Source organism: Tenebrio molitor, chromosome 8 (assembly GCF_963966145.1).
Source record: "Tenebrio molitor chromosome 8, icTenMoli1.1, whole genome shotgun sequence".
Lineage (NCBI taxonomy): Eukaryota > Metazoa > Arthropoda > Insecta > Coleoptera > Tenebrionidae > Tenebrio > Tenebrio molitor.
In genome coordinates, this window is record NC_091053.1 from 1,616,422 (window position 1) to 1,640,606 (window position 24,185).

Here is a 24,185-nt window from a genome sequence, read left to right on the forward strand (position 1 = left end):
CTTAGCGCTTTATAATCATTTTTTAATCTCCTAAGGACTACGCAAATACGTTACATGCGATTCGTAACGACCTCCACCTTGATTAAAAAAGTTCCATCAACAAAACTTTTATTATTAAAATACAGTAACATAAAAATAATTATCTGGTTCAAAACAGGTTGCGGCAGATGGGACAAGAACTCTTGTTGCTCGTGCTGAACCATTTGTACTGAAACGAATCGATTGAAAAACAGCAAAAAATGCCGGGACGCTCTTACGAGACAAGCCGAATGAAACTTCTTCTTGCACGTTTGGCACGTCAGTTTCGGCAGTTGGTAAATACCGGGGTGCAGGACTGCGAAACAAATGTAACACTCCTCGACCCCGTCGAATTTCTTATCCAGACTCGTGTTCCAAAGCGACAGCCCGTCCCAAATCCGTCCGTTCTGGAAAATCACGCCGTAACTTACATCACCACGTATCGTTTTTTGACCTGACCTGATGCAAGAGATATTTTTTCAACTGCATGAGCCACTGCTTGTGCAGAGGACCCCCGATTTGGCGATTACACCGCACGTCCAGCCCCCCTAGCGGATAGTTCTGAGGTAGGGTGATGACCAGCTCCATCTGGGCCTCGTCCACCGTATAGATCGCTATCACTTCGCGCACCGACGGAATTATTTTTATCTGCAACCAAACACTAACTAACACGAGAAATGCAAAGACACCAGCGCCAAACCGTCATATTTTTGAACTTGTTGTCGCGATGGGCCACGTCCGACAACTCTTGACTGCACAGCTGCGGCGATACGTAATAAGCGGTCACTTTCTCGACGACTTGGGCCACTTTGGTCTCGGTTTCGGACCACCATTGGCGCACCAGCGCCGGCAGCTGTGACAGACACGAAGCGTAGATCCAGCACACCACGTGTTCCAGCTGCTCGCTGGTGCAGGGTTCTTTGAAGTGCAAGTTGGGCTCTTTGAGGAACAGTTTGGCGAAACCTTTCGCTTTGCCCTCGTTGTAGTGCAGAATCTCCGACGGCATCAGCTTGAAAAGATTGCTCAAGAGCGTCTTGAAGTAATTCTCGTTTCTGCAAAACGTCAGTGAGATTGATTTTGACGGTTGGCACTAAAGTCCCTAGATATCTAGGGACTTTAGATGGCACCGCTCACCTCAACCAATCCGCGTACTGGTACTTCAGCTCGGGGGGCGACTTCTCGCACAGGTTCAGCAAAACGCCCCACAGCAGCAAATACGCGAAAACGTAAGTGTAAGAGTCCGTGAAGGGGGTCACTTGACAACTATCCTCCCCTAATCTGCGCACAAATTTTAATAAACCCACCCGACACTCGGTTTCCACTTACTTGAACCCCGTGAACACTCCATCGACTATGTTGTGGGTTTGCGACAAAACTTCCCTGAACTGCTCGATTGTGAATCCTTTAGTGTTGGGGGTGTTACTGCTGTCCGATTGCAAATCATTTTCGACCAGTCCGGGTACCAGAACCAGCAACATTTTGTAACCCCACAGTTGCAAAATGGCCGAAGAATTGACAAGCAAGACGGTGCAACGTTTCAAAATCTTGGACCAGCTTGGCAAAGCGCTGTCTCTGTTGAAAGTTAACTTCCAGTTGAAGTCGGACGTTATTTTGCCGAATTCTTGTAAAAATGGATGACAGTCTGTCGACAGGCTCGTTCTGTTGGCGATTTGTTCTGGAACATGTCACGTCGGTAATGCAGTTTTCTACAGTGACATTTACAAACCTGACAAGTACAGCCACAACTGTAACAGGTCCGTGTGAACATTAGGTAAGAATAAATCTTCCCACTCTTCGACGAAGCCGCTCTTGATCTTGTTCGCCTTCAACTCGTCCATTTTTTGGTTCAACGCGATGAACAATTCGGAAACGGCGACGGCGAACGCTTGGAACTGTTCGCCGTCATGACAGGTGCGAAGTTTGCAACAATTCGCCGCCCAAGACGACAGAGAAATCACGCCGAAATCCCAGTGTTGACGGCTGAGACACTCGAATTTGTCTCTGATGAGCTTGGTGAAGAGGCGAACGACCTCGATGGCCACCTCCCGCAAGCTCCAAACCGTATCTTTGCTGAAAAATGACATTGCAGTGTCGGTAATGCAGGAATCTAGACTAGATATTTACATTTCGAAGAGAAATCCCGGGATGTTCTCGCTTCGCAGTTTCTTGATCTTCTCGAAAACTTCGGCGATTTGTACGTCGATCTCGTCGCAATGGAGCAGACTCCGCAGGATCACGACGTCCTCAAGCACGGACGACGTGAACTGGACGCTGTCAAAATCCAGATGTGGTCCGTAGATTTGAGTCAAGTGCAGCCTACTCAAGTTGTTTGTGGTCCTCTTGCAGTAATCTTTGTACACGGCTTCGGCGGGACTCGGCGCGATGTCGTGATGGAACAAGCGGACGACTTTGCACCACAGGTAAGAGTCCGAGTCGAGTCGTGCGACGAGATTCGTTTTGATGTCGTCGCACATTCCCAACTTATCTATGGTGGTTTTGGTCTTGTTTCGTGTCAAGTCGTAGTAGTGGGTCGTGGATGCGAAATATCTGGTCTGGAAGGGATCGTGATGAGTGCGAAACAAAAATATGACAAGTTTACCATTTTGTAATTGGTCAAGAACGACTGCGCTGCTGCCACGTCGTACAACAAATCCGTCAGCAGGAGAGTGTTGTCATCGACGACGTAAACGATCTCTTTGGCCTCTTCTTCGTCGTCGTCGTCGTCGCTTTCGTTGTTTTGCAATGGTGAAGATAAAACAGCGATTTTGACGTAACTCCAAACGAAGTACTTGAGGATTTGTTCGTCGCTCACGTCCAAAGAGTCAGTTTTGAAAGTTTCATGGGGGCTGGTCAAGTTCCCCGTTAGATATTCCGCACGAAGGCATAATTCTGTGATTTTGTTTTTCCAGCCTGGTATAAAATTGCGTTTGAAAAAAATATCGAAAACATTCGTGACCATCATCGGTTGTTGACCAAACACCGATCTGACAAAATTGACTATCGCGTCTATCAAAGTGTCGATGGTCCCTTCTTGCGGGAACTTTTCCAAGAAATTTTGTTCCACTAGGTCGGCAAATTTGCCAACCAAATCGTTAAATTCTTGTTTGGGTAGGTTCTTCGACAGCACCGTCACGACGTCTTGCCACGAGGTGTTCACCTCCCAGAGGGTATCTTTGGTTAGAAATTCCAAATCGGCATGGTCGGCGCAAGAAAACTGGAAGAGCGCCAAAAGCAGCGACTCTCCACTTTTCAAAAGCGAGTTTTCCGTGTAGATTATTCCGGAAACGAAGGACGCCAATCGGGCGCAGGAATCGATGGAAGTTGCGAAGTCCTCCGGGTGGAGAAGCGGAGTTTGGAGCTTCGCAATAATCTGGTCAACGGTTGTCTGGTCGAGCAGCAGTTCTAAAAACGCACAATTAATATCGGCGCTGCGATCGTCACGCGACACCTACCGCCATCAGCGCCCTCTGTGAAGGCCAACCGGAACAGAACCTTCAACTCGGCCGGACAGTCCTCCTTCAAGTTGGCGTCGGTGGTCGCGAGCAAAAACTTCCCCACCTCCGGCGTCTCCATCCACTCCTGGACGACTCGATCTTGGTTGTGCGGGTGGGAAAACGCGTTCTTGACGCACCAGGCGAACGACTCGCGCTCGCCGAACTGCAACAGCGACCGCAAAATCGCCCTCTTCTCGTCGTCGCCGAGATGCCGAAGCAGGACGAAGGTCAAGTCGACGACGGTCTCGCAGCACAACTCGCTCGACGCCAACCAATCGTACAGGAGCTTGTCGTAGACGTGCGACAAGTTCTCTCGGTCGTCGCCGACGAGCCTGCTCAAACCCGCGAGGAAATCTCGACTCTCGAAGAGCCGTATCAAAGAGAAGACATCCTGCAGGAGACGTTTCGACTTCTTCTCTCGTATTTGCTCGACGTACGACTTCAAAACGGTGTACACCAGATTCGTTAAGTTGTCTTTGTAGGTTGCGTCGACTTCGAGATTGGTCGTTTCGGAGCTGCGTCCGTCGCGTTCGTTACTCGAAAACGCCACTTTCAACTGTTCTTTGGGTCTGGCTGCGTTCTTCAAGTGCTGCATGAAGGTGACCTGTCTGTCGGCCAGATCTGAATCGTCTTGATTCGTAATGGTTTCGAGAAGGTTGGAGACGCACTGCCAGAACAGGTTCAGATATCGGGGGTAATTGTCGATGGTTTTGTTCCTGCTCCAGTACTGCACCAGCAGCGCCGTCTGGTGGAAGACCGTTCGGTAGCAGGTCTGCTCGCCGGTCAAGCTCCACTCGATCAACGGTAGCAGATGGGATTTTATCAGTTTTTCGCAGAGGTCGCTGTTTTGTTGGTTGATCAGGATGACGTATTGCAGGCACTCTACCAGAGCTGTCACGACCGCGGTTGATTCAGATTTGCTGCTGATCACGCTCTTGCGCTTCAATCTTGCACGAAAATAAAAATTAGACTGATTTTAAAAAGTTATACTCGGTTCACCGGAGCAATAGAGTGATCACGTGAAGAGGCTCCGCCCCTCGGACGACTTTTGTTTTATTTTGATCAATTGTGAAACTGTACGGCTCAAGTGAACGAAGTATATGTAAAAACATACCCCGAGCGTAGATTTTCGAAGAAACTGTCGTAGAAATGATCGACTCGTACCGTGGTCGGCAATTTGTGCAAAAGCGACAACAGATTGGGATAAATGACGGTCGCGTTGCCTTGTCCCCCCTCCTTCAACACCTTTCGCAACTTGGCCAAATAACATTTCTCCACGTGGACGTACTTCCACCAATCCTGAACCACGAAAAAATCGGACAGTCAATTGTTCTGGACCACGTGGTGCATAAAATCTTACCTCTCCTAGGTCCATGACGAGCAGCGCCGCCTCCCAGACGAACCCCACAACAGCGGGTTCGCTCTCGTCCAAATTGTTGAAAACAATCGGTACGACGTGAGCGTGCTCTCCAGCGAGTAAAAATCCAGCTCTGTGGTAGAGCGTGGCCAACACCTTGAACCACGTGGCCCTGATAACTGGTGTCTTGTGAGTCGCCAATTTCAAGAATCTCGAGTTGGTTATGATTTGCCTGTTGAGATCCGCGCTCTTCTCGATTTGCTCATTGGTCAGAGTGTTCAGGTAGAGACAGTAGCCTTGCAGGCTCGAGATCACGACTCGTTCGAATTTCGCTTCGGCGTCGTCGTTGGTGGTGTGTCTCGGGTTCGTTTCGATTTTCGACGTCAGATTGTCGTGGATGTAGGTGAGGATCTCCTTCTGGCAGAAAACCACGCAGTCCTGCACCTTGTTTTGCGGAAAGGCGGCCTGAAAAGTGCGACTAGAGACGGGAATCGTTCCGGTTTGGGGATAAGTCTTACGGCGAAGGCTTTGGAGGCGGCCGACGCCGCCGGCGGGTAGTTGTCGTACTGCGAGGTGAACCACGGACCCACCAGTTGCTTCAGATGCGGCGCGATCATCTTCTTGTCTTTCAAGATGATCTGGTGGTGGGCGTTGTGCACGGCCTCTCTGACTCGGTGGTCGGTGTCGGTGGCCAGGATGTTGTACAGGGTGGCCCAAAACGCGAGGATCGTCTTCACGGCTTCCGCCTCGGAGGTCGCGATCAGGTCGGAAAACTCTTGCAACGCCTGTTCACGCAAAAACAAAACAAAATTGGAAACTTTTTGTAAAGTTCTAAATCACATAACTATTATGACAAGTTTTTTTCAAAATAGTGAAGGCGTAATCTCGATTATCTGGCTACAGTTACGCTACCTTTAGTTTGGTGGTGCAGTCCTTTTTGTTCATTTTCTTGAAGACTATCTGGAAAGCTGGCGACACCGAAGAGTCAAATTCTTCAGTTTTCATTAGCGACAACGTGGGTGGGACAAACCTGATTTCTTTGACTGTGGAAAATTGGGGTACTTGGGACGTCGACGCAAGTAATTCGGCGCTGCGGCCGCTGCTGGAAGGCTACGAAAGGGGAGATTTTTGTGTTGGAAAGGCCCAACAGCTGAGTGCTTACCCGCGCATTGTTTTTAATTCTTTGGGCTTGTTTGTGCTTCCCTCCCATTTTAATTAACTTAATCACAAATACGGAACAAAAACAGTGGATACAGCGTCACAAATCACTAGTTTATCACAAATAATACATCACATGCAAATGCCTGAAGTGTCAAATGGTTGACATAACCTCAAAACGCAGTATAATTGGTTGCATAATCGCCGCCATTTATTTTATTTCACGAATTAATCAATTTCACATGTAATTATCGCAAAATCAACTTTACGTTGACGCTCGACACGTTATTATCATTTTTAATTGGTGCCGATACGGGGGGGCGAATACCGAGTGTGGCTGTTTCACCCGTTTTTGAAAATACCTGGTGGCCCATTTACGGATGAATTTTGAACGAGTCGTGCACAGCTAGCGGTAAGGTGATGTTTTTTGAGCGATTTGGACCTGTTACCGTCCAAAATCTGGCTTTTGGTCTCCTAGCGAAGACATTTTTAAAACTTTGACATTCCCAAAATTTTTTTCGAAAATCCAGCCAAATTTTCCAGTAAATTTCGAAATTGCGGCGATATCTAGCTCTAGCACTGCACGAAGTTGTCGCCAGGCCAGAGCCAGAACGCACAAATCAAAAAACTCGTTCCGAATTAATATTGTTGTGTTTGACACTTGTGAACTTTGAACCTGTCCTTGTGATTTAAAAGTTAATCAGTGTGGATTTTTATCAGTTGAAAATGGTAATCAGTGTTGCACTTGTAAAATCAATCGAAATGACTGTCTCTTTCAGTTGCAGAAAAAACTGTTCCTAACCTCAAACCTGTGCAGGAAATTCATCACCATCAGCTCGGCCAGATTCCTGCCGAACCGCAAAATGTCAACCTCCGGAGACGACGTCATCTTCCAGAACGTCGGCGATAAAGGTGTCATCACCTTGAACCGGCCCAAAGCGTTGAACGCTTTGAATCTCTCGATGGTCAGCAAGCTGTACCCTACTCTCGCGAGCTGGGAGCGCGAAAAGACCCTGGTCATCATCAAGGGCACCGGCGGCAAGGCCTTCTGCGCTGGCGGCGACGTGAAGTCGGTGGCCTTGGCCGGCCTCAAAGGCGAGAAGCTCGGCCACGCGTTTTTCAAACAGGAGTACATGACGAACGGCCTTATCGGCACCTACAAAATCCCCTACGTCGCCTTCATCGACGGAATTGTGATGGGCGGAGGGGTGGGCCTGTCCGTGCACGGCCTCTACCGCGTGGCCACCGAGAGGTCGGTCTTCGCGATGCCCGAGACCCAAATCGGTCTGTTTCCGGACGTGGGGGGCTCGTATTTCTTGCCCCGATTGAGGGGCAAACTCGGCCTGTTTTTGGCCTTGACGGGGTACAGACTGAAAGGGGCTGACTTGCTCAAAGCGGGCATCGCCACGCACTACGTCAACAGCGCCAACTTGGAGGCCCTGGAGGGCGACTTGTTGAAGTGCAGCGACGCGAATAGCATCGATTCTGCACTGAAGAAGCACAGTGCGAAGGACAGTAGCGAGTTTAGCTTGACGCCGATGTTGAAGCAGATCAACGCTTGCTTCTCGGCGGGTTCCGTTGAAGAGATTATCGCGAGGTTGGAGCAAGACGGCTCTCCCTTTGCCCAAGATATGGTCAAGTTGTTGGAGAAGATGTCGCCGACTAGTCTGAAGGTCACCATGAAGCAGTTGGAGCATGGGAGCAAGATGACCTTGGAGGAGTGCCTCCAGATGGAGTATAGGATCGCGGTCAATTGCCTGGCCAACAAGGACTTCTACGAAGGTGAACATAACCTAAACTGTCAAACTCAAACTTGACATGTGACAGTTCGCGTTGACATTTGACTAGTCCAAAATTTTATTTGTAGCACACGAAGGGGTCATAATCAATTCGTGTTTCAGGTGTGAGAGCGCTCTTGATCGACAAAGACCAGAAGCCCAAATGGAAGCCTGAAAAATTGTCCGACGTGTCGCCCGCGCTGGTTGAGAGCCACTTCGCCAAGCTGCCTGAGGACCAGGAGTTGAGGCACAAACTGTGATAGATGATGTGTTTTGGGTTGAATAAAACAGTACGTTTATAGAAAGCGGTTTTATTCAACAAAAAATATTGAATTTTTGAATTGATTTAAATAATTTACACCAAACCATCATTGTAGTAAGGTAATTAGCAACCAGTGCCGTTTTTCATGATTTCATCTAAACTGTGGTGGGCATCGAACTAAATTACCTAAAATGTCAGTTGACGAAAACCAGAATAAAAATTCACTTAGCCACGGCTGTGTGAGTGGACACAGTGTGTTGTATTGAAAAACGAGTTTAAAAAGTTTTCAAAAACTGAACGGGACAGGTCGCGGGGGTTGGTACAACTGCGAAATGACACTTACGGGACTAATTTTTTTTGGGACACAACTAAACTGCGATGGACAATACAACCTTCAACAAATAATGACCGACCACCCGCGACTTTCCTCCAAGTTTTTTTTTTGATAATTCTTAACGTTACAAATTCACAAGTATATAAACAGTCCGTTAACACCGATTTTATTACTTCTGAGTTCAGTCGATGTACTGTGCTAGCCAACGGAACCCTTCGCCGTAGCCTTGTCTTTTCAGGATGGAACACATGAACAACTCTAGAGGGCGCGCCGACAGGTCCGACCTAGGCACCTTCCCCTGCAAATCATCATCATCGATAAACCCTTGTCTTCACCTTCGCGTTTTTTTTTTTTACTTTTCCTGTCGACTGTCCGTACAGGTCGTAGTACATCCTGAGCTCGTCCTCGGAGGCGGCCCCCGGGAGATCGATCTTGTTGCCGAGGATGAGAACCGGACACGTCGAGAGCGTCTCGTCGGTCAGCAGCGACACCAGCTCCTGTTTGCTCTCTTCGAACCTAGCCCGGTCGTTGGCGTCCACCAGAAAGACGATGGCATCGACGGCCGGGAAGTAGTCCTTCCAGACGCGCCTCGCTGAAACCGCCCCCACCGTTTTCAACGCTGTTATCGCCGACTGCGTCGGGACTTACCTTGAGAGTGGCCGCCCAGGTCGAACGTCGTGAATCGCATGTTTCCGATAGATAATTCCTCTGACGCTGCAATGTTTCGCGTGGAATTAGAGTTACGCAGCGATTTTGGCTTTTGTCAAGGTCGTTAGTTGCGGAATTCGATTCGGCTGGGTTAGTGTCGTGACACGATAGATAACGAAATCACGTTTTAAGTGGTCGTCGAGAGGATTGTTTCGGGATTATGATGGACCGAGTTGATGTTTGATCAGGCTTAAAAGCGTAGCGAATTGTGATGCTGATTTATTTTGCACAATTGCGTCGTTGCATCTTGGAGGAAAACACAATTACACTCAAGTTTTCACGTTCGGTAATGAATAAACACGGAGAAACTTTTTTCAATATATTTTTTTACTCGACGGATTTGCGGCACTCGCTCCGGCTCGTGCGGCAAATTTTCCTTCAAGTAAAAATGTATTACTTTACTCACTTGTTACATAAATAACTATTATGTAGACTAATTAAAAAAATAAATTCGTTTAATATTCACTAGAAAAGTTTGGTGTTTTTTTTTCCTTATTTATATCCCGATTTCCAAATGTTTTCTGCATTGTTTTTCTTAGTTCGTCTTCTTAAAGGTATTTAGGTCCACATAAGCGTCTCAAATAAATTGTAGTTACTTTTACTGGTGTTCCTTAATGATGTTTATCTGATTTCCAAAGCTTTTCAATTGGACTTAGATCCACGCTTTGGTTGGCAATTTCAAAACAGATCATTGTTATTGCTCTAAAAACATTTTTACAACTGTAGATTTATGCTTAGGGTCACCGTCATTTCCGTATCAACAGGAAATGTTCATTATAAATTCCACAAGGTTATTCAATACAAGTTTCTTACTTATTCTTTCAATTTTTTTACAATGGGATTTAAATCCGCACCATTTCAAAACAGAATTTTGTTTTTACTTTTGACAGCTGGGGCTCTACGTGTAACAAGTTCCACATTAGTGAAATTGTCATCGCAAATTACACACGCACATACCTTTTTCTAATAAATTACGTGGAGGTGTAATGATAAAAAAGTTTCTCTATTTTTACCGAGACTTAAAAAATCCAAAACAAATACATTCAAAGAGATTTAAAGAAGTGACAAAATAAAATATTCCAAATTATTTCTAACTTGGACGCCACTGTAAAAGCAATTCCAACTCGTTTTTTCCAGCACGCCTAAAACGACATTAGCAATTCAAAACGATAAGTGTCAATTTAACGTTTACTTTTTATGTCACGGTCAAGTACGTGAGTGCCACGTGGCAGTTCTTAAACGAGTATTTGCGACCTCGCAAAATTTTGTTACTTCAGCAACAAAATGATTCTTTCTTGAAATGTGTATCTCACATGGACATCATATGTATTTCAATGAATTTTGACAGCGCCAACGGCGAAACAAGGAACTAACTGAACGTTTGATGCTGAGGTCAACGATCAGAGTAGTTCGCGTTTGACGCTCCACCCATCATAAATCCCTAATAAAACAACCAATAATAAATCACCCGTCACTCGTCGGGACCAATCAAAACGCGTTAGAATTCCATCAGGTCGGGTACATTACAAAGGTAAAGATTCTTACTGGGATGAAGTGTGGGAAGATGCTGCGCGAGCCTGTCATCCTTGAGCATGTGCAATAATGTAGTTTTTCCCGCATTGTCGAGCCCCAGGAAGAGCAGCTTGCCAGACTTCTTCCACAAGCCTAGATGCAAGAATGCGATTAGTCACGTTTTCGGTGAAACTCACCCGTCGGATGACCGTACGGCACGCAATCGATCAAACCCTCATCAGACAGCAGTTCGACCAGGCTGGCCTTGCCAGAACCAGACAAACCGAAGACTAAATAGCGACCTTTACGCTTCACACCTTCTCCAAAACACATTCGAGGAAAATAATACGTTGATTATTAAAAAATTGCAAACGGGACTTACCCAAATAGCCTAAGACGCCTGTAAACCAGTCCCAAATGAACATTTTCCTGAAAATGATAACAATGAGTGAATAACCTTGATGACTCTTGTGACTCAGCTGATTCTTTCGGCGACTAATTTAAGTCAGTTTGAGTGGAAATAGCTTCGGTTTAATAATAAAATGCTGAAGACAATGATTTGACGTAAACTGACAAGCGACGGGGACAACTTTTTCCCCAAAAAAAATTCACAAGCTGGGTACGGTACCAAAAGTGCGTGTTTAGAACCAAGCGAGGTACTTACGCTAATTTCACTATAATATTAACACTAACACTGCTATTTTAATTGAGTTTTTTATTCTTTTGGGCCTGGTTCAAAGTTTACCAGTAAACGGGCCTGCTGTTGGCACTTGAAGGGTGATGTGACACTAGCGCTGCCAACATAACGTCAACATGACGCCGCAAAAAGCTCCATATCTTTCAAATAACCGTCAGCGTTTTGCGTTATTTCGCACAATTGAGTCGCTGATTGTCTCTAATTGTTATCAGAATTGTTTGTAAATCGACGGGAGACTTTATCGGGGCGTTTTTTCAAAGTTATCGGCAATTTTGACGAATCGAATCGAATGACGGAACGCGTCCTGCGCTCAGGTCGTCCGTGATTAGTCCACGTTTAATTTGTTTATTTATAGGTTCAATTGAAATTGACCAAATCAGAATAAACAAACACCACGTCAAAACCGGTTATCAATTTAACAAGCGCATAATTGTGGCGTAATTCGCGTTTTTTCGATGACGTACTTACGTGTGTAAATGTCAACCTACAAGTCAAATCACAAAGTGTAAAAAATCAATATTATTGTAAAAAGCGAGTCAGATAGATTAAAATCGTCAGTATGCAACCCCGCAGAGATGAAGACTGCTGTGTGAATTGATTCGATGAAGAGAAATCGAAGCGTTCGAACTTTGCCTCTAGATAACCTCAATTTATTCAAGCACCCCTTACCGGAGCCCTCCACCGCCAACAGTCATGACAGGTTCTACTTCGGCGAAGAAATCAAAGCGAACTCTCCGATTTTCGAGAAGACCCACGCCCTCTCGAGCGACGACTCGCTCGACGCGATCCTGTCAAGCGTCCGCGATGTAGGCAACAGCAAAAGCTCGTCGAGTTCGCTCAGCTGGGGCGAGGAGTACAAGAGTGACGCCTCGAAGCAAGTCCGCGCCGAACTGGAGCGCATGGACCGGGTTTTGCGAGGCGAAGAGCCGATCCCCGCCAACTACGACGCTGAGGAGTACGAGGAGTGGATGGAGTTTTTCCCCAACTTATGGTAACCCCCGTCCTTTCACCGACTTCCCTTAACTCGGTCGTTTCCAGCGTGCTGGGCACCAAGACCGGCACCTGCACCAAATCCTCGGGCGCTGCGCCCGCCCCCGTCGACGAGATCCTCGCCATCGACCCTGAAGATACCTGTGATAAACTCGAAACAAGCGACCAGATCAAAAAGGCTGTGATCGATCAGATCTACGAAAAAATCGCCGTAAACGCGCCGAAAATCACGCTCAACCTCGACGAAATCGACGTCGACAGCTACCTAAAAGTGTCGCCGCTTGGGGGCGCCAGTAGATTGACACGCCGACAGTCTTCGTCGCGTTCTTTGATCTCGTCGCAGATCTCGTCGTCGAAGTGGCTCAAGGACGACGACTACAGCTCGCTCCCGTTTCTGGGGGTGAAGCCGGAGCGCAACGGGGTGCCCAAGGGCATCTTAAAGAACGCGCTGGTGCTGCCACCTATCGAGACCTGTCAGATTCGATCGGTGTCGGCGACCCCGAGACGCCAATCCAAGAGTTTGTCAGCGTTGTCTGTCAAAGAGCAAAAGTACTCGGGATTCAAACGGAAAGGCGACAAGGACACTTTTAAATGACACTGTAAATTTGATATTTATTCAAATAGAGCTTCTTTATTTTCGAATGTCGCACATTTTATATGTACAATTTGCATCTTTATTTAACAATCATGTAACATCAACAACAGTAGTAATTAGATCGCTCGGGTGGACCTACAGGTGGCGCCACTTGGCGCGGTCACGTGAATGGACGATGCGGTGGGTGCGGCGGTGGTGCCACCTGACGGTGCGTCCGGAGCACGATTAGTGTATCACTGTTACGTAGAAAATCCATAATAAAATACCTAAAAAAAGCTCTAAACCTGTGAGGGCAGTTACCCTAAAGCCAACTGCTCTCACAGTGTTGAAATTTCGAAGCGTGAACAACATTTACGTGTATGTGTGTTTGCGTAGAGTAGGTGGCGTTGTTCGTCTGGGCGCCATCTTGTTCTCGGTGGTAGGGGTAGAAAACGGCGGCAATTTCGAAGATAGTGATGGTGGATGATGTAAATATTACATAATTACGTTTAATTTTTTTTTTTATAAATAACAAGACACACATGTGAGATTGTTAGCATCAATTCATCATCGCCAGAGATGGGTGTCTCACCACGACTACGGAACATCGACAATGCAGCTAGTGGGGGTAATAAGCACACGGGGAAGTGAGTTTGGTGTATCGTCGTGTGTGAATATTGCTAAACAAGATAAAATCGTAGTACCCCTAACCCTAAAAACTTAACAATTTGTCTTGTCACACAAACATATCGTGTTGAAATGAGAAGAGTTGATAACTATCAACTAATTATTTACAATATCACAATTGAAATATCTCGAAATGTACATATCTTACAATTCTTGAAGTGAGTCTATAAAGAATATTCAACGGTTTTTATAAAAAACGAATTTGTAATAACGCAACAATTAGGTCATCAATACCCACCTCTGTACTCTCTAACAATTATTTACATCATTTATACAGACTATAAAAAGCTCATGATTTCACTCAGTCTATTCACATGGCACAACAGCATTATTAAAAAAATCAGCGTCTCTATATATGTTACAGTTATTAATTTATAAATATGTTTCCATTATTGAGGAGTCCACACTTTTGGGGGAAAACGTTTGGGGGAGAGAATTAGTTGGTAGTAGCAATAGCAGTAGCGACCTCACGCGAGTAGCGATAGAATTACACCCACAGTTAAAATAAAACTCGATGAATCAGGAAACGAAAGACAAACCCTTTAATCCGGGTCGGATTACAATACAGAGAAAACGTGCATCCGATCAAGAAAAAACACGATACTTTTCTAGACAAAAAAAAAAAAAAACAGAAAACACCCATCGGAAGGGGCAGTGGAATGAATGGTGGGTACAATCTTGGACCTCTCTTGTCTTTAAATGTACGAGTAGGGTCCGTCGGTAAGGGCGCTACAAAGCAGCAGTCAGGAGTTGTCGTCCTTATTGGTGCCCCCGCCGCCCGTCCCGCTCCCTTGGCCGGTGCCGGTGCGACCCCGCACCTGCTTGTACTCCAGCCCCGGGTCGAACTGCATCAGGACGAAGACCTGAAAAGTCCCAAGTCGTTTCGAGATCAGTCAAAAAACGCAATTTGTGGTATTTTTAACTGCGATGGCGCCTTCCCAAATACTTTTTGCGTGTTTTTGTTTATCTTGTCGCTTGCCAAATTCATTATTAGCATCGCGCGATTCGTCGCCAGCGGCGGCTCGCCCCACGGTCCCTTTTCGAAACGTTTTTCAAAAGGGGAGGCGATGAAAAACGAAATGAGAGTCGTAACTTGGCTCGTACGATTAACCTAAATTTGCGAACAATAATCTGTTAGGAAATCGTTTGAACCAGTAGTTCAGTTAGGCTTTTAAGGGGGGTATCTTCACCAACAGATTTATCTTCAGTGGTACCTATTACGTTAAAAAGTAAGGTTATGTTAAAAGTTTTGATCAAGTTAATTCTTGGGATTTAAAGATTAGAAGAAGAAATAGAAAGCCGGTAAGTTGTTGATCAGAATCTGCTATGAATGTGATTAAACAAATGTCAAATAAAAGTGCAGTTAAGTTGACAATTCCCATTTTGTTTTCCACAGTTTTTTCGTTTTTTTTCAACTCGATAAACTGTCAATTGTGACATTTCCGCATGATATACTTTTCAAAATAGTTTTACTTGAGAACACAGATTTATTTACGAGAGAATCTTCTTTTGGACATTGGAACGAAGAAAATGGCGTTCGGGTTTACCTAATGCAAGTTTGTTTGTCGAATTTGTGACAAACAAATATCCGGTTTTGGACTACTTTCCCCTACTCCATTCTCGAACAACCCATTTCCAAAATTCGAAATGTAAAGTCAATTTTTCTTTTTAAATCAGCTGTCAGTGTCAAAACTAAAAAAAAACAGCCTGTGTTACCCTAAAACCTGTACTTACCGACCAACAGTTTCCCCCTATGTCAAAACTGAGGTTATGTCTGTCTATTCTAACGTAATTGAAATTTGAAATGCTCACAAATCGTCTTCTTGCTGAATTCAGGTTTGTGATCTTTCAACTCTTCGCAATACCGAATCAGGGCGCTTTGTGAGGGGCTGCCCACTACCGTTTTTTCCCGAAGGCGTCTTTTCAAATTGTGTGCGTTAATTTTTCAACGCAAACGACAATTTGCGCAATGACAGCGCCGATAACCTTGAATGGCTCGACGTTGCCAATCTACATTGCGAAATGCACTATTTGCTATTTTCCTCAATTCTTCGTAGCAATTTGACAACATTTTGACAGCTGATTTAAAAAAAATCACTCTTTTGTTCGTCACTGTCAGAGTTTGAGAATCTTCTCCTTTGTGAACGGATTTTGATAAATGTGACAACTTGTCAAAACGAAACGTCAAGTTAATTTTAAAGATTTTAAGCGATTTGGAGCCTTTAAGGGGGTCGTTGGCCAAAAAAACTTTGTATTCAACTCGTTCTTGTGTAAACTGGACTTTTTTGGCACTCGTGGGCCTTAAAACGCTCGTTTCACTCGCGTTTTAATCTGGCCCACTCATAGATACCAAAAAAAGGCCAATTTACACACGAATTCGTTAAATAAATAACTATTTTGTGGATAATAAATTTGACAGATGTGATTAAACAAATGTCAAATAAAAGCGCATTCAAGTTGACAACTCCCATTTTGTTTCCCACATTTTTTTTGGTTTTTGAACTCTATAAACTGTCATCTGTCTATTGTGACGTTTGACGTTTTCACGTGAAAACAATTTTTTTACTCGAGAACACAAAATGTTTACGATATAATCTCCTCTTGGACAGTGAAAAAAGCTTGTTTGTCGAACTCGCGTATTTGAGGTTTGTAACTTTTGTTCTTCATCCTCATCGGTACGGTCGAAGCCAGACCACATGTTTACCACAGTTGCCCGTGAAGAAGACGAGACGCCGCTGCTCCCAACATACCTCTCTTGAATTTTTTCCGCATCAGGGTCCACACACGTGTCTCGACGGAACGAAACCGCGATTTCATTTGGCTTTAAAAATATTCACCTGATCGGTGGGTAACAGCTGAAAGTCGTCTGGTGGGTTCGTGATGACGTATCGCTTGCTGCTGGCGTCGCACGACGAACTCGTGTCCCTAAACCTGTAAAGTCCTATGCACAACATGCCGAACTGTTTGAGTGCGGCGACGAACAAATCCCCGTACTTCCCCGTTTCGCCGAACTGTGCCAGGGGGCCGTCGTACAGCGAGATCTGCCCCACTCGGCACCGGTCCCTGTTCGACAGGCTGTCCGGAGTGCTGGAAACAGTATCGATGAGGCACCGCGACACGTTTCCCTGGTTCAGTACCTGTAGCCGCCTCTGAGACCAGCGCCCTCCGCCAGGATCAGCTCGAGCTCGGGGGTGGCGCCGCCCGTGATCAGCGACCGAATCAGCGTCAAGGCGTTTTGGTTGAAGTACGTCTGAAACAGAGTCAGTCTGGGGTGGACACTCGGGGCGGGGCTTACCGTGGACATGAGGGAGTCCAAGACGCTGACCGCGAAGGCGGTGCCGCACGCGAACGGCTGCGTCAAGTACAGTTCGGTGTCGGGGTCGTCGTCGTCGTCTTGGTCCAAGAACTGCACGTTGCTGTCGTTCACCAGCTCTGCAAAAGCGCGGTACACATGGTGGTCCCCAGGGAGTACAGTACGTACCGGTGATCATGGGGACGTTCGCGCCGTACACCGAGCCGCGCCTCTGCAGAATGATGGGGCTCCCCACGGGGGTCCCCGCCTCGTTGTCCCCGTTGCTCTGGCTCAGCACCCCGATCGTGTCGTCGAAGGTCATGGCCTTGATGTTGAGCGACGCCAGGATCGCCTCCTTGTCAGCCAGGGTCGGGTCGTCGTTGCTCGGCACCTTGGCGGAGAGGATGCAGCACATGTCGCACAGGTTGACGTTGACGGCGCGCAAGTCAGCCCTGCTCAGCGGCGACCCCTGCAGGTAAAAAATCGACATTGCGGGGGTCGGAACCTGGGTACCTGGGTCGCTCTCACGTTCAGCACCGAGATCTTGGGGAGATTCTGCAGCATCTTCCACTCCCTCCGGATGTAGTCCACCGAGCCCACGATCACCACGTGCTTGAGCTCGTGGTAGTGGAAGTTGCTGGCGCGGAGCGGCATCACCAGGTTGCGCAGCCCGATCAGCGGCGAGTCGGGGTCGGCGAAGAGGCACACCACTACGTGGCCGTTCAGCACCGTCATCGCCGCCTGGTTGCGGTCCTGCAAGCGCGACGTCGTGCACGGAACGATCACCCAGGGTTACTCACCAGGATGCACTCCTCCAGGTTCTTGGCTGGCCCCCAGTGGAACATCCCCGTGCTGTCGTACTTCATCTCGGTCTTTTCGAAGTCGAAGTCTTTGGCTTGGTCGTCGGCCAGGCCGACCGGCAAGGCCACGCCGTTGTTGTTCTGGTTGGTGCCGCCGCTGCTGCGACTCGTGGGCCTGGAACACGTCGCTCGTCAGAACCCCCATGGAGATCGACGCGTCGACAAACTTGCACTACGGCTCAGCTCATTCACAAATCGGGGAGGGAGAACTAGTCTGGTCAAGTCATGCAACAATCGGTCTCCCTAGCACTAGTCAACAGGGTGAACGAGTACCGAGACATGTCATCGTCGGTCGCATCTTTTTCGACTTGCTAACATCAAATCAATGTTAAGAAGCGGAAAAAAAACACGGGCGATCTCCGAGGGGCTGTCGGCACAACAAATCGGGCAAATCAAAGAAACCGAACTGGACGTCGACGTCCAAGCAAAGTAACACAAGCAGATGCAAGCGGCACAGTTAGTTAATTATAAAGTGAAAAGTGTAAGTACTGGCTTAAGCGTACATGAGTTTTTTGACTTCATAGGCAAGATGATAGCCGGCATAAGTCGAAGTGTCCTGCTCCGGTGGTCTGAAAACAGCACACTGCTGATAGCACACCACATGTCAAAACCAATAGAACAAAAAAGAGAAAAACAATAGCGACACCATCGATCACCCTATTTTGTTTTGTCCACAGTGGCAACAAAAATCGTGGTACGGGTACGGTGGAGAGAAGAAAAACCATGCGGTGCTTCTAACGGCACTAAAACGCTTGATAGGGTGACGTGGTCGAGAAACCTGTTAAGATTTCTTGTCTCAAAAAAAAAAACCGTCGTCTTGTTAATGTTAAAATTAGAGTAGCGGACGCTTTAAGAAAATGTGTAAATTTTTTACCTTGAGTTGTACCCAGGTGACACAATGTTTTCGTTTCTTGTCACGTTTGGTTTTACTTTGTTTACTTGTTTTATTGAATTTACCATGTTGGGGACCGTGCTGTTCCGCTGTTGGTTCTGGTTCCGGTGGGTTACTGCAAAACAAAACTCTTCAGTCAAGGGTCTAGTCCGCTGGGTCCGTTCAAAATCCAAGTCTACATAATTGAAGATCTAATTGCTTCCTAATATTCGCACTCGAATTTGAAAAAGAAACACCAAAAAGGAGTGACAGAAGAGAGAGAGAGAGAGAGGGGGGGCATACAACATCGAGGCAGTCGGGAGTGACATCGACAGTTACACCGAGAGATCTCTTCAGACCTATCGCACGCCTAGTCTTTAGAATTTAGAGTCAGATCGAGGTCTCCGATTGGTTCTGGGCGAGCCAATCATCGCTCGTCGCCTAGCCCCTAGCCTAACTCGAGTGTCTTTACAATCGAGGTCTCCGATTGGTTCTGGGCGAGCCAATCAGAATCTCGAAGCCGTACCGTTAGTAAAGCGAGTAACTCAACTTACAGTGCATGTCGTCATGCCTGTTCATGTCACCTGGAAAGAAACAAATGTCAATAATTTCTTAGTCGCTCCAGCGTGAAAATGATTTGTTATTAAAAATACAAATTTGAGCTTTGGTATCGACCAATTCTACTCTAATCTGTTACGATCTAATGTGGCAATGAAGGTAAGCGTGAAGGACGAAGGTTGGGGAGTCTGCAGAGTTTTTCAAGAAGCGCGACCAAAAAAAAAAAAAAAAAAACGAGACGAGAAGATCGGGACTGCGCTTGGTGCGGAGGTTCTGGGATGAACGGTGCAATTAAGCATATTGTAGAGTGGCAATACCTCTGACATGAACTTTCTTGGGCAACTCTGGTGGTGTGAAAGTAGGAGGAGGATGATGGTCATCTGTAAACCACAAACCAATCTCGCACATACAACTATGACTCTATACCCTACGCTATTATTATAGAACTATGGTCGCGACACGTCTCCAGTCCGCGGGACGGTTTGGAGGCGGCGCGACCGCTAAATCTAGATCTAGAATGTAAGTTAAGTGCTGTCGTGCAACACCGAGCATGCTACAACTAGGCAGAGACATGCGGCAAAATCAGTTGATCAGAGAAGGTTAGAGTGATAATAGTAGAGTGAAAGAAAGAGAGAAAATGGTGTCTGAGCTATTCGAGAATCATTTTGAGTTCTGTACTGTGATCCTGTGGCCCTTCGAAGAGCTGCTCGATAATAGTTTTGCAACTTACTTGAGTACGTGAAGTCCTCGCCTGCATACCAAATTAAAATGGGTTTTGTGAAATTTTGTAAGAGCGTGGTGGTTGGTGTGTGGAGGCGAAACTTGACGAAGGGTTGCTTTCGTCAACTTTCGTGTTGTTAAAAGGGGATGAAAGATGAAGACGTCGTGTCATGATCAAATCAAATTTACCTAAACACTTTTTCTAACACACACTAGAACAGGTCTTGAACTAACACACATCGAGTAAAAAAATAAAAAAAAAACATGGTATGACAAAATTGAACCGGTTCTGAAGTCGTAGAAATTTGGGAAAGACAAGTGCTCCAGATACAGTACAAAAAAAAACAACATTTAATACGAGCTGTACTTTCGGTCAGTATTTACAGATAGAGAGACAGAAAGAGACAGATAACAATCTTTGTGTTGGTCGGTAAATCAGAAATCAAAAGATATTATGTGATGTGTTCGTGATTTAAGTGACAAGTGATGGGAGGATACGTACTTGCTCGGCCAACCATCTGAATGGCCCTCACGCCTTTCCTGAACGTAGCCACTGTACAGCGAACCAGACAAAAATCATCGTTAGTGGTGACGAACGGGCAGCCAAAGTGTTGGCCTAGCCTAGAGGTCGGAGAAGAACCGCTCGGTTCTTCTCCGACCGCACAAAACAACACATCGAACAACCCTGGGCTGGGTGAGAGAGAGAGAGCGGTCGGGCTTGTACAGTGGGTAGTGGGAGGTGGGCGTGATTTCGAGGACACGCCCGCGACGGGAGGGGCCGCGGCGCCCTATCTACCCAATTTCGCTACGCGATCTAGCGCGATTCGTAGAGGGCCGACAACTCTATAATTAGCTCTCTAAAGGGTCTTGGTGAGATTGCTCTAGTTGCGTTGCAGCAGTGATTCGTTTTGATCGGCTAACAAACTGAAACATACACCGCTGCACAGTATCTCAAATAAAAACAAGCGCATCAGCTAAGCGTGGTATAGAATGGGGCGGCCTACCATCCAGGCATCTTTGGTAGGGGGCGTTTAGGCCTTGTTTGACCATGCCTGTCTGCATCATGATCATTCCAACATCTGTAAACAAAGCCAAAAACAAAACGAAAAGTCTCTTTTACCTTCGACAGTTCGGGGGTGAGTTTTACGAAAGAATTGAAAGTGAGTGAGTGGCGGGACGAGTGGGAGCCCAGGGTACCACGCATGTCGGAATCGACCTGCTCCGGGACCAAATCGGTACTTACTCGGCGAGATTCGTTATGAAATGGACCTATCCATGCATAAGAAATGTGCAAGAGGGTACAGAATGTGTGTCAAAGTACATTCCGTTACGCAGGCAAAATTTCAGCAAGTTCTCGGTAAGTACGGAAAGTAATCTACTCGTTTCAAAAATTCAACAAAAAGGGAAACTCGATTAAAATACTACACATACCAATGGCAAGACTAGTTATAAGTAGTTAGTGACAGAACCATATTGGAATGTGTAATTCGAATGCAAATAGAAGTAACATAATTCATGGTAGCAAACAAACTAGGTATGTAAATATATAAAAATGTAGAAAGAAAACGAGCCGATCCATCAGGCAGGATCTAGACAGATCTAGAGTCAATTATAGATCATCAATTACCTAGATCATGGGACCAGTTACGTTGCTGAACTGCCACTAAAAGCCACCACAAACAGATTTTTCAGTTATTTACGATCATAATGGCATTTGAAAATTTTGAACAGAAACAAGAGTACGTCGAAGGTGTTTACTTATTTATGTGTTATGTACAAGTCACGTCCGCGCCTGAACATGGACGAAAGCGATGGAAATGACCACCTCAAGAAACACACTTGAGAAGGGAAAAAAATCCAACAAAGTTGGTGTAACAGTCGCTTGTACAATTTAAAGGGTAAGAAAAAAATCAACTCACAGTTTTTGCATTTGCATTTTTTGATCAGAGTCTCGTCCTTGATCTCGTCGTGACACGCCTTACAGTAAAACCACGCCCTGCAACACACAGATGTACTCGGGAGACCGCTCGGGGAGCGCTGCGCTACAGACCTTTTAACCTCGTCCGCCGACTGCGCGATGAAGAAACCCTGGGTGTTGGCCACGATCTTGGCCCCCCTCGGGTTGATGGAGATCTTGGTGTCGGCGCCTTCCGTGCCCTTGACCTCGATGGCCAGGAGGAGGAGTTTGAGCTTGGTGAAGCACAACCTGGCGAACGTTCGGATTTTTAGTAGGACCGGCGTCGACGGAGAGGACCTCGACGGAGTGGTCCGTCGAGGAGGTCTCGCGCGTGTTCATCCAAAAAGAAGCAACTGAATGCACGCCAGTTCATGCACAATAAGTTTGTTGGTCAAATGAAGAAGAAAGAGACGACGGACATGCAAGAAGCCAGAGCTCTGGGTGAGAAACAAAAAAAAAAAACGACGAAGCGGATAGGCAAGCTAAGTGAAAATGTGATTCCATAGTACCGAGGTACCGCTCTAATCGTTATTGTAAGCTCCATCCCCCAAAAAACAGTCTCTCAAAAAACAAATCAGTTGCAAATATAATCAATCTAAAAAATTATCCAATGGGACCTATTCTATGGGGTCAAAATCCATAATAACACGCAAACACAGAACAATCTACATGTCTAGAAATTATTCCATTAGTAACATAAAACTGCTATTCAACTGTGTTCTGGACGTTTCGGGAAGACGGGATCGCGTCCGGACCCGTTCGCTCCCCGGAGCTTGCGGTCGCGGAGGGAACGGGTCCGCGCGTGGGTTCCATGAGTAGTAGGACCAGTGGGTAACTTGACAGTATTTGTGTGTTGCGTGTGGTAAAAGAGCTTACTCGCTGGCCTGGGGGAATGTCATGCCTGTGAACGAGGGGGACAGAGTCTCAGTGTACATCTCGCATCCCGTGCCTTGCAGGTAATCGTTCTGCCAGACTTGCGTATCGGGGGACTGAAACCACAATACATCGCCACTCAACACTTGGCATGTCACAGACCACAACCAGCCATCAGAGCGGTCGTCGCTGGTGGCGCGCTTCGACGGCAGTCGGACAAGGACCTAGGATGGGGACCAGGTGGACGAGATCGAAGATGAAGAACATCAACAGCAGATATTACACAAAAGCTTGCGAAAACTTAACCATAATCATACGTAGCGTCATCGTTAATTTCGGTTTTTGTTATTTCTGGTCTGGTACGGTTAGTTACTCTTTGGAGGTGTACAAAGGAAGAGGGCGGAGGAGGAGATTGCCCCAACTAGACTTGGGGGGAAACCAAGGAACAAACAAAACCACTGTGACTCTTCTTCTTTGTCTGACACCTCCGCCCTCCCCCCGGATTGACCACCAGTCGGAGCAGTCCCGACTGGAGTCGCTCCACTTGTAGTTGTTTCGAAAAAGTGATCAGAGAGGGCTCTGCATGAACATGAGGAGTGCATCGTATGTCATAGAATTTTTTGTTTTGTTTGGTCATTATCCTTCAGCCGACTTACTCTGTGGCCTGAGCAAATGGCATGCCTATAAACGAGGGACTGAGCGTCTCGGTATACATCTCCATTCCCGTGCCCCTCAAATAGTCATTGGTCCACACCTGCATGTCTGGAGACTGCAACCATCGAACACTCAATAAAGCAATCAAGAGGAAGGATAATAAGAGTGATTAAGCTCCGCGTTCGACTCTGCTGTTGATTGGACACTGTCTGCGTATGGCGTGTTGCTTTAGGTCTTACCGTTTTGAAGGAGCGCATCGCGAACAGGTTCGCCATCATCGTGGAGAACCCTGGTGCCAGGCACGACTGCGCGATGAACCCCAGTTTCAGCTCGGCCAAGCAGATCACGTCGTCGCCTTGTTTCCAGTCCCACGAAGGAATGTTGAGCAGGTACGCCTGCCGGGTACCAACTCAAACACCTTCCACCAACACCCCCCGCCACTCACCTTGTTGTGGTACTGCATCAGCTGGATGATGACTCGGATGTCGTCGCTGTAGTTCTTGATGGAGATGACTCTCATGATGTTGGCCGCGTCTTCGGCGTCCGGGTCTTGGCAGTACTTGTTCGCCAGGACCAGACACGCGTCGGCTTCGTGAACCTGGACAGATTCCACACCTCAGTCACCGTGGTTGACACCGCGTTCGTGCGAAATCTCCCAGTCCGTCACGGTTCGATCGAGACTGCGAGATCTACCACGGTGGTACCAAAAAATTCGATAATTCCGGCTCTAAAGCTAAACTATGTCAGAGCCAACTCTAATAAACGTGAAGTCATGCAATGTACTGTTTAATTTCTTCTACCATTCCACAAAATCCATTATGCCAAAACATC

General features: G+C 46.7%; 5 protein-coding genes across 11 annotated transcripts in view; 2 read left to right on the forward strand and 3 right to left on the reverse strand.

The window, feature by feature from the left end:
* Positions 1 to 95: 95 nt before the first annotated feature.
* On the reverse strand, positions 96 to 6,174 carry Ltn1 (E3 ubiquitin-protein ligase listerin). The gene is made up of 15 exons (XM_069056481.1): positions 6,032 to 6,174; positions 5,782 to 5,979; positions 5,388 to 5,654; positions 4,873 to 5,334; positions 4,627 to 4,811; positions 3,471 to 4,459; positions 2,618 to 3,420; positions 2,143 to 2,570; positions 1,745 to 2,088; positions 1,345 to 1,693; positions 1,153 to 1,296; positions 719 to 1,070; positions 478 to 666; positions 258 to 425; positions 96 to 208 (listed from the first exon to the last, which is right to left on the reverse strand). Exons 1-15 carry the CDS (start codon positions 6,077 to 6,079, stop codon positions 149 to 151), a joined length of 4,986 nt encoding a protein of 1,661 aa, XP_068912582.1. The 5' UTR covers positions 6,080 to 6,174; the 3' UTR covers positions 96 to 148.
* A 67-nt stretch (positions 6,175 to 6,241) lies between these two features.
* Positions 6,242 to 8,110, forward strand: Hibch (3-hydroxyisobutyryl-CoA hydrolase). 4 transcript variants are annotated; one of them, XM_069056504.1, is made up of 3 exons: positions 6,242 to 6,756; positions 6,807 to 7,809; positions 7,929 to 8,110. In XM_069056504.1, the coding sequence occupies exons 1-3, from the start codon at positions 6,754 to 6,756 to the stop codon at positions 8,063 to 8,065; spliced, it is 1,143 nt and encodes a 380-aa protein (XP_068912605.1). In that variant the 5' UTR covers positions 6,242 to 6,753; the 3' UTR covers positions 8,066 to 8,110. The 4 variants fall into 4 exon arrangements, with proteins under 4 accessions (XP_068912605.1, XP_068912607.1, XP_068912608.1 ...); XM_069056506.1 differs by having other exon boundaries at positions 6,242 to 6,439; positions 6,813 to 7,809; XM_069056507.1 differs by having other exon boundaries at positions 6,272 to 6,439; positions 6,845 to 7,809.
* Positions 8,101 to 11,425, reverse strand: Sar1 (Secretion-associated Ras-related 1). Of its 2 annotated transcripts, none has more exons than XM_069056522.1 (6): positions 11,286 to 11,425; positions 11,004 to 11,050; positions 10,655 to 10,774; positions 9,050 to 9,115; positions 8,758 to 8,993; positions 8,101 to 8,699 (listed from the first exon to the last, which is right to left on the reverse strand). In XM_069056522.1, exons 2-6 carry the CDS (start codon positions 11,044 to 11,046, stop codon positions 8,583 to 8,585), a joined length of 582 nt encoding a protein of 193 aa, XP_068912623.1. In that variant the 5' UTR covers positions 11,047 to 11,050; positions 11,286 to 11,425; the 3' UTR covers positions 8,101 to 8,582. The 2 variants fall into 2 exon arrangements, with proteins under 2 accessions (XP_068912623.1, XP_068912624.1); XM_069056523.1 differs by lacking the exon at positions 10,655 to 10,774 and adding an exon at positions 10,819 to 10,938 and having other exon boundaries at positions 11,286 to 11,424.
* A 202-nt stretch (positions 11,426 to 11,627) lies between these two features.
* LOC138137198 (uncharacterized) lies at positions 11,628 to 12,950 on the forward strand. Its single transcript, XM_069056515.1, has 2 exons — positions 11,628 to 12,309; positions 12,357 to 12,950. The coding sequence occupies exons 1-2, from the start codon at positions 11,921 to 11,923 to the stop codon at positions 12,901 to 12,903; spliced, it is 936 nt and encodes a 311-aa protein (XP_068912616.1). The 5' UTR covers positions 11,628 to 11,920; the 3' UTR covers positions 12,904 to 12,950.
* Positions 12,951 to 14,088: 1,138 nt separating this feature from the next.
* Positions 14,089 to 24,185, reverse strand: part of slo (calcium-activated potassium channel slo) — a 28,292-nt gene continuing 18,195 nt past the window's right edge. The window contains exons 10-28 of one of the 3 annotated variants that reach the window (XM_069056492.1): positions 23,800 to 23,952; positions 23,594 to 23,749; positions 22,704 to 22,816; positions 21,921 to 22,076; positions 21,790 to 21,866; positions 20,875 to 20,949; positions 20,373 to 20,423; positions 19,881 to 19,901; positions 19,468 to 19,530; positions 19,147 to 19,176; positions 18,596 to 18,728; positions 18,225 to 18,290; positions 17,662 to 17,836; positions 17,390 to 17,614; positions 17,051 to 17,330; positions 16,865 to 17,001; positions 16,707 to 16,819; positions 16,407 to 16,656; positions 14,089 to 14,432 (exon numbers count right to left, since the gene is read on the reverse strand). In XM_069056492.1, coding sequence (XP_068912593.1) covers positions 14,313 to 14,432; positions 16,407 to 16,656; positions 16,707 to 16,819; positions 16,865 to 17,001; positions 17,051 to 17,330; positions 17,390 to 17,614; positions 17,662 to 17,836; positions 18,225 to 18,290; positions 18,596 to 18,728; positions 19,147 to 19,176; positions 19,468 to 19,530; positions 19,881 to 19,901; positions 20,373 to 20,423; positions 20,875 to 20,949; positions 21,790 to 21,866; positions 21,921 to 22,076; positions 22,704 to 22,816; positions 23,594 to 23,749; positions 23,800 to 23,952 — 2,394 coding nt within the window. In that variant the 3' untranslated portion in view covers positions 14,089 to 14,312. Of the gene's footprint in view, positions 14,433 to 16,406; positions 16,657 to 16,706; positions 16,820 to 16,864; positions 17,002 to 17,050; positions 17,331 to 17,389; positions 17,615 to 17,661; positions 17,837 to 18,224; positions 18,291 to 18,595; positions 18,729 to 19,146; positions 19,177 to 19,467; positions 19,531 to 19,880; positions 19,902 to 20,372; positions 20,424 to 20,874; positions 20,950 to 21,789; positions 21,867 to 21,920; positions 22,077 to 22,703; positions 22,817 to 23,356; positions 23,470 to 23,593; positions 23,750 to 23,799; positions 23,953 to 24,185 lie in introns of all 3 variants that reach the window. The other 2 variants (XM_069056491.1, XM_069056490.1) reach the window with 2 other exon arrangements.